At 31.0% G+C, this 9,526-nt stretch overlaps 1 protein-coding gene across 1 annotated transcript; it reads right to left on the reverse strand.

The window, feature by feature from the left end:
- Positions 1-2,819: 2,819 nt before the first annotated feature.
- Positions 2,820-6,983, reverse strand: LOTGIDRAFT_139178 (hypothetical protein; the record flags this gene model as incomplete). The annotated part of the gene is made up of 9 exons (XM_009049331.1): positions 2,820-3,181; positions 3,477-3,621; positions 4,277-4,563; positions 4,881-5,022; positions 5,139-5,327; positions 5,569-5,747; positions 6,009-6,152; positions 6,339-6,482; positions 6,857-6,983. Coding segments are annotated over 9 exons (1,719 nt in total), but the record flags the coding sequence as incomplete, so codon positions are not given.
- Positions 6,984-9,526: the final 2,543 nt, after the last annotated feature.

Here is a 9,526-nt window from a genome sequence, read left to right on the forward strand (position 1 = left end):
GATGTTGGTTATACTGGTAGGTTCTGCTTTAAAATTGTTATGGGGATATTTCTTTCACATATTTCAACATGGCTTCCATTTGTCAAAAATGCAATTCAAGGGGATGACATTAAAAAACACGTCCAGTCATTTAGATGTGGCAATAAAAAACATGGCTCTGTGCGCTACAATTTGATCAAAAAGAGTAAGTTAATGCAACAATCCTGTCAAAATATTCCTCATTGCATTACACACTCTGTGGCGTTGCCTGACTTTACATTCTGATGAGAATGCTGTGGCATCACCACAACGATTTCTGTTCCTCTCACTTTAAATAATTTTTTATCTCTCTATTGTTCATTTCAGGGAGATATTGTGAATCTGCTCCAGACCCAGCCACATCAAATACTAGTATCATTGTAGCCAGTGTTTTTATATTATTAATATTGTTAATATTAGTATTACTCTATGTAGCCTGGCGTGTGAAGCAAAGTCGGAAATGGCAAGGCCGTTATAAACCAGCAAAAGCAGAACAGAACATGAACCCTGACATTCCTATGGAGAAAATGATTGATGCATCTACTGGTGAGATGCTGGTTTGATGAACTAAGTCAATATATTATGTAGACTCTCAAATCAGAAAGTTTCAAGTGCAATTGAGCAGTGAAGGAGAGATTTTTCCTTTATGGCAACATCAGAGGCAGTTCTGATGCATTGTAAATATTTCCAACTCTGCAATGGACCCCTTAAACGACACTTACATTTAAAGGCAATTCAATTAATTAACAGGATGTGTTAAACCATAGTTAAGAGGAAACGCTCTTGATAACACCATGCACTGAGGCCAGTTAAACTTAAACTCTTCCAGGTGCATGGATTCTTTCCTCTGTAACATTCCAAACTCAAAATATTCCAGTCACAAGAGTATGTTGGGTGATCATAAATCAAAATTTATTACAGGAATATATCCGTCTGAATATCCTTCCTCTGCTAATATAGCTTAATTTCCCTGTCATTATTTCTTAAGAACCTCTGATTAACCTGACAAGCTGTAGTGTAGTTATTCAGGCCATGAAATATTTTTACTTTTTAAAATTTCTCACTTCTGACCTTCATGAATTAAGACTTCATGTATTAAGGCATTTACCATAAATAATCTTTTGTTTCTTTCATTAGGAAAAATGTGCCATATTTATATATAGATACTGTTAATGGCGCATGTTAGATTAATGTTCTTAATTGTATCCATGTCTTCCAAATTTGTTATGTTATTGTAAAGGTTTATTTTGTTTTATCCATTTGTTTTGATTTGAATAATTTCATATAAGATTTTTCAATGTCTTCCTGATATACATCATTTCATTTCATTTCTTATTTTAATGTTTTATTTCTTTATTAAGAAGGTTTCTCGAAATATTGTCCAAAAAAATTTAATTTATTAATAAAACTGTTATGATTTCAAATTGATCTGTGAATGTTGTGCATGTTTGTTCAACACTTTCCATTACTATGTGATCCATTGTCACAAAGTAATGCTGTGTGACAAAGCCTATCTGTTTGATAGGTGATACAAAGTGAGGTTGTGTTACACTGTGTGATGTGTAAAGTATGATACAGTTTGATGCTGAACATTTTTGCAGTTTAAAACTTTGTAAATCAACACATGGTGGTGAAATGCTGTTTGAAGGTGATGATGGATTCAGCTGGGTGATGTTAAAGAGAATAGGTCTGGTGGCCAAATACCAGTATGTTTTGGAGTACAAAAAACGGCCAGTTTCCAAATTATAATAAACAGTCATAGTACCTGTCCAACAACATTCTTTAATACTAGTACTACATCAAAAGCTCCCTAAATACTAGTATTGCAACATAACCCACTACCAGTCCTTTGGCATACCCTACTACCAGTTTCCTACATCAAGTCATCAAATACAGTAACATCTTCTACCAATAATCCATTAATCTACCCTAATGCTAGTCCTACACCATCTAATACTAGTCCTACAGTGTTTCCTACTACCACCAGTCTAACCACTTCTTTAGCTTTTAGATCAGCCACCAAACCAGTCGAACCACTTCTGTCCAACATCTTCCAATCAGATGGTATTAGGGGGATGTTGAAGGGGATGCCTACAAACTGGTAGTAGAGGATGTTGCAGGACTGGTTGTTAGCCTAGTAGTATGGGAGTAGGAGATGTTGGACTGATATTAAGAGAAGTTGTTGGTTTGTTATTGTAATTAAAACTTTTTTTGGGTCACCAGTAATGATAAACTTAACCAGAAGTTGTTGAAACATTATTTGGATGAAAGTTACAATGTGTTTTAGGTGATTCTCTAAAGCAGAAAAAACAATATAACATTGTATGTGGTCCAAAACATACCTTGGTTCTCTGCCACTGGACTAATCAAAAAAATAAGAAATATTTACAAAGTGAAATTCATTTATTCAAATGTAAATCTACATGACTGGCACCAAAATATAAACAAAAATATAAGAACCTTAACATTAACAATAACATAACATATGGCACATGATTAAATTATGTATTACATTTGTTTTTAATATTTTACAGGATCTACGCAAAATAAACAATTCTAAAACCAGAAATCGTGAACAGATCAATATAATATAGCTTTAAAAAATAAAACAAATCAAGTCTTGTTTTAAAATGAAAATAACTTAAACAAATGAAAATACTGTATATACAAATGACAAATGAAACTCACAACTTGAAATTTATAAAACACGTATATTCTATCAAAAAGAAATCAATGAGATTCTATTTCTAATAATGGGATGATTTGGTAATGATAGGTCTTCTAAAAGTTTATTTATTATGCTATAATTCATCACGAACTTTTGCTATTAAATCATCTACATCACCTTCAACATAATCTGGCACTCTGAACGATATACGAGGACACTCGCCCTCCATATTTAAACAAAATAGTTTTTCTAATGAGGCGGTTTTTATTATATTAAATCCTACTTCACCACCAAATGTTGAAGGTTTCCAATGTTTTGGACTACAAATAGGATTAGACATTAAGCCCTTCACAGAAAAAGGTCCACCTATTTCCACTATACTAGAACCAAACATGGCTTTATAGCGTCTTTTTTCTAACATTAATCCTACATAAAATTCTACTGCATCAATATCACCGTATAATTTTTCTAATTCATCTGCTAGTTTAGTTTCACCTGTTAAGAAAATAATTAATCTTTTTATTTTTGTATTGAGATAATGCAGAAATGAGTTCATTTGACAGTTGGAAATGCATACTACATGGTGTTGCCCCTCCTAATAAGCTCACACAGCGTAAAAAAAATACAGCTTAAAACTCCATTTCATTCATATGCAATAAGTGAGCATGTACTTTAAGTCTGATTCAAATCAATTTTTTAGGGTCACTACAAACTGCAAACTTTCTAACTCGAAGAGCTTATATCTGATGGTAACCTTTCGACTTTAGTTATAGTTATAAATGCTACTTACCGGTTAATTCTTGAAAAGATTTGAAAGCAGGTAAACCAAATCTTTGCCTATATCTATTTAGGGGTTGTAATCGGAGTTCTCTCCCATGTTTTAAGGTGTCTCGAACAACACTTAATGTCATATAACAATGATTATGATGACCCATCTAAAATAAAATACATAGAATTTAGAAACCAACTTCACCTGGGATATAACTATAGCACATTGGCCCAATAGCCAGAAATTTACCAGCACTTTATATTCAATTTAGGTGGTATCATTTATTTGTTCAGCATTGTGGTAGAAAGTTTTAATCTGATAATCAATGGCGAGACTGTGGGTAGAAATAAGAGACAGACTGACTCAATGGGGGAACAACTGCTGAGGCTAAATTGAAAGTTTGGCTACTCTGTGGTGGTGTCATAGTCGCTAGCCTTTCATAGTGCGTCTCAGAGGGTTCTTTCAAGAAAATTTTATAAAAAATGAATTGATTTTGTGCATTCTGACAAATATTTTGGAGAAAGAAGGTAGATATTTAGATTTGTTGAAAATAAAGTGGGGGTATAGTTGGGGTGCAAACCACTTTTCTAGGGCAGCAAATGCCCCCCTGTACCCCTGCTGGCGCTGCAATGCTGATAATCAAAGATGATTGATAGATTCTGGACTCAAATAACTTGACATGTAACAAAATAATCAGGGAAAGAGTATTGCCGAAATATTGAAACATTGTTATCGGACGGATCAAATGAGCAGAACCCAGAAAATGAAAATTGAACTTCTACAGAATATTATTATGTTAAACTTCATAAAAATAAACTTACCAAACCAGCTCTTTGTTTGACAAAAGATTGGACGAAATTCTTCACACCATGTTTAATAACTAATTCAGAATGGAATACAAAGTCTTTAATAGGATAAACTGTACCACTGATGTTAAAGTCATCAGGCATTAATGGATGCCAGTGATAAAGGTGGTTGAATTCTACTGTGATACGATTTTGATATTGAAAGGATTCTCCATGTAATAATTCAGGATTAAATGAAAGTTTATAATGATAGTTACTCAGATGTTGAACATAATCCTCTATCACTATTTTAATTGTTTCACCTGGAAAGATAAGATAAAAATTATTTATCAGTCATATCAACTAGATTTAAGAATAAGTACAGGCTCTATCTCAGTCTGTTAGAATATTGGTATTTTGATATTGTTTCCTTTCATTCCATGTCTTCTTGATAGATCTTTTGCTCATACTGAAAGGAACAATGCCAAGGATCTGTTGTTATACAGGATCCTTAAGATCCTCGAGAAGTTAGTGATCTTCCTTGTAAAATCTTCCTTGGATTTGTTTCTTTCTTTCTTATTTACCTTGATAAACTACATATATACAAAATATATATATCTTATATGCAAAGTAGACTTACCAACAATAATTAATTTAGTTGTTTGAAAGAGTTGTTCATCATCCCATTCTGGATGTTCTTGTTTTAATATATCACAAACTCTATTGTGTTCACGTAACCAAATAGTAGCATAGAGAAATAATCCTGGTAATAAACCAAATACCTGAAAACAGGAAATTGGATTTTCAATTTTGAACATTTCACATATTTCAGAAAATATCTCTAAAAATGGCATCTACACCTAATTTTCATATTGCTTGTTGAAATTGTCAAAATTACCTGTTGTCCTAAAGCAAATTTCATGGTATCTGGTATCCCTGGTGGATAGGTCATGGGAACATCTACATCTTTTAAATATGGTGGATATTCTTCACCGTTAATAACCTGCATCTTCATTTTACCATCTTTCATAGATCTTAAAGCTAGTTCAACTTGTTTATTTTTTCCATAAATATGTGATACATCAACCTGTAGAATGGAGCAAAATAGATTATGTAGATTTTGAATTCCAAAATTCTAATTTTAATCTCATGCAACTTTGGCAATGCACATTTAGACAGTTAGTTTTATTACTGGGTTAATTTTCCAAAATTGCATTATTGGCTTTGAGATTCAGCTCTGGAGGCAGCCCTTGAAATAAATTGAATATCCTAATTAGACAACAGTTTATTGATATTACTTGTAAAGGATTATAAATAGTTTTACTTACCCCATGTCCTCCCCATTGATAAGCAGCACCGGCCTTAATATCAGTTTTAAAAAATTGATGTGTAAAATGTTGGGCGAAGAACGTAAATAAAACATTACTGCCTATTGGTTCAGGTAAAAATGTTGTTCTTTTAAAAAATTTATCAACAACTAAATCAACATCAGGCAGTTCCTTCTTCCCTATAATAAACAAACAAAAACAATATAAGCTTCACATCAATGGATACCTTAAAAGACCACCAAAAATTTCTCAATCAGGATATTAGTTTTTGTAGATATGCTGTATAGACATCAACTCAAGCGTTCAGTCAGAAATTTTACAAAAACAGACTTGCCATATCGACATTATCAACTTGTCTGATTAAGCAGTGAAGTTAAAGCAGTGAAATATCTGAACAAATATCTTTTGAAGAGATGTCATTAAATTGTCAGTAAATTTACCTTTTACTCCCATAGGAGTAGGACAATTTAGAGGAACTGGAGGTAATGTTCTAGCAAAATAAGTATAGTTTACAGCAGCTTGAAATGTTGGATATTCATGTTCAGATTCATATACAGCAGGACTATTGACCATAAAGGACCTTACTGAAATAATACAAAAACATGTTCAGATTCATATTGGTTAAAAAATACTATCTTAAGGAAAGGCTTTTGGTAAAAAACTTCTTAAATTACAATGTAGACTAAAAATATCAGAAAACAAAAGAGATATTATTATACAACTATAATCTAAGTTTAATAAGATTGGGAAATAATAAACATTGTACTTACTAAGATAGATTCTTTTCATAGCAGCATTTTTTAAAAATGAAATATTATTAACAATATTCCATAACCATTTATTATCAACTAGAAGGTTATGAATTGTATCTGAGGAGGGTTTAAATAATAATACAAACTTCTTCCATGTTGTTGCTACAAAGAAAGATTTTTTAAACTATAGAATATTTTGTCAACTGCTGAAGCACCATGGTGGAGTTCATATCCACATCACAAGAGAATCCTTTACAAGTAAATCTTGCCAAATGTTTTTTTAATTTTTTATGGCACATTGGATTTGAAGATATTTGATTTTCATGAATTTTAATATCAACTTCAAAACAGTCCTGATAGACATGGAGCAGAGTGATTTTGCATTGACTTAAATGTCAGCATAGCCATTTTTGTATCATTATGACGTGTTTTTAATTAAGAGGGCACCTCAAAGTGAGTATTACAGTTGTTCTAAAAACATGATTCATCAATAAAAATGATTTCTTCTAATGTTATTTAACCTGAATAAAAGAAACACTTACGATGTTGGCACCGATCTCCATAATAATCTAATCCAGTACAATCACATGTAAATTTATCAAAACCTTGTGTTGTACAGATTCCATTATTCTCACAGGGGTACGAACAACAAGCATTTCCTGCTAAAAATAATAATAACAATCAACATCAACACATAGACATTCTCTTGAAATGTCACACATTCAATTTAAAAAAAAAGTATCTGTTTTCTCACTCTTGGATTCTCAAACTTCAATCTAGTAACTGTGATCTAAGCAACATGTGAAATGCTGAATAGATCAATAATTCCATGCAAAGTGATATTGTGTAAGTGTAAGAAGTATAAAGTTGCACTAACCTTGTGTTGTGAGTATTTCTGTTGAACTCAAAACAATAAATATAATAATTATACTCTTCATCACACTGTACTCTGAAATAATAACAATTATACACTTCATCACACTGTTCTCTGAAATAATAACAATTATACTCTTCATCACACTGTACTCTGAAATAATAACAATTATACACTTCATCACACTGTTCTCTGAAATAATAACAATTATACTCTTCATCACACTGTACTCTGAAACAATAACAATAAATATAACAATTATACTCTTCATCACACTGTTCTCTGAAATAATAACAATTATACACTTCATCACACTGTTCTATGAAATAATATAACAATTATACTCTTCATCACACTGTACTCTGAAATAATAACAATAAATATAACAATTATACTCTTCATCACACTGTTCTCTGAAATAATAACAATTATACTCTTCATCACACTGTTCTCTGAAATAATAACAATTATACTCTTCATCACACTGTTCTCTGAAATAATAACAATAAATATAACAATTATACTCTTCATCACACTGTTCTCTGAAATGATAACAAAAAATATAACACTCTTAAATATTTACAATGCATATAATTCTATAGTAAATATAACACTGTACTCCTTTTTAATAAAAAGTAATAAACACTGTACTTTGAAATAATAACAAAATAAGTATAAAACACTACTCTGAAATAATAATAATAGATTGAGTAGAACATTCTACTCTGAAATAGTTACAATAAACAAATAAATAACATAATCTCAAATATTTTAAGCTAGTGTTTTAGTTTTTCAAATAACTAAATGAATATTGCAACAAAGGCAATTTTCAGATATCAGACATTTTACAGATGAAAGGAAAGTATAAGAAGATGTACATTAACATTTTAAGATTCTCTTTGAATTGAAACAGTCTTCTCTCTGGAGAGGGAATGTAAACAGCAGAAGCAGTTGCAGGAATTATTTTTGTAGAAAAGGTCTCTTTGATATTAAGGACAATTTTGTCTTTTTTAAGTTTCAGCTCACAATATAGATCAGAACAATGTTTCCTCATAGACACAATCATGTTGTCCAATCCGCTCAGTCATGTTATAAAAAATGTTATTCAACATAATTTAGGTTAATTTATAAGTAAGTTAATGTTTACTATGTTTACATTAAGATTAATGTTAGTTTACAAAGTAAATAATTAACATCATGTCAACCATTTCCTTACTGTTGACTAGAATACAAAAAATAACTTTAGCTGGTCACTGAAATCTTTAGGCAGAGACAAGGAAACAGAAATTTACTTTAATCAATTTGTATCTTCCACAAATTTGTTATCCAAGAAGTTCCACTGAATTTCATTTTGATGTTATTTAACACATTAACATTATAAATTTGAAATGTAAAAGAATAATTTTTGATTATATAAGATCACAAGTTGAAAATGAAACATACACATCAAAATTTACAAATCCAAATATTTAAGATACAGTTGGTCAAAGATAAAACATGAAAACCTGGCCTCATAAAAGGAATAAATACAACAAGCGTAATTGCTGACATATAAAACAAATTACATGTATCTAAATGCGGCTTATATATCTTATAATGTTTAACCTTCATGTATCCAAGTGAACACATCAAAGTGTGAGTCCATGCTTAGTTTTCAATAAGATATAACATCTAGAAAAAGGGAAACTCACTTTTTACAAAGCAATATCAAAATTCAAATCAGATTGTAACCAACAACAGTACACACAACTTGGAGTGACCATATTTTTTACATTCCCTCTTATAAATACCTTCCTTGCTAGACCAATAAGGATTAGAACATTAAAAACATGTCTAATGTACCAATTATCAATTGTAGGTACTAAGCAACTAATCTGGTTTTAAGACAATTATCTTGAAATTATATCTTTACAGACAATCTTTAAAACAAACTATCTTTAAAACATCAATACTGATAATAAGAAAACACTTTTAAATGGCAGAGCAATCTTTAAAAACATGCTTTAAGAGACTTGGCTAATAACAGTGACCGTCTCTCTTTGTAATTTAAAATCCAAATTGGTTTAATTCAATTCTTGTTTATATATGGAAGTCACTTTGAAAAAAATTAATAAAGTTGTAGGGTAATTTGGTCATGTTTATCAATAAAGAAACCATTGTGTTTTGGAATTCTGGAGAATTCAGAATTGATGTCACAATACTTATCAGTGGCAGAATGAAGTGGAGTTTATGTGTAGGTTAGGGGATGAATCCTTAAATGAATTTCTAATCTCTTTGCTTCCAATCTCTTTGCTTCCAAGCATTACCATTCAGGGCCTAATTCAGCTAGGTA

Source organism: Lottia gigantea (genome assembly GCF_000327385.1).
Source record: "Lottia gigantea unplaced genomic scaffold LOTGIsca_134, whole genome shotgun sequence".
NCBI classification, from domain to species: domain Eukaryota; kingdom Metazoa; phylum Mollusca; class Gastropoda; family Lottiidae; genus Lottia; species Lottia gigantea.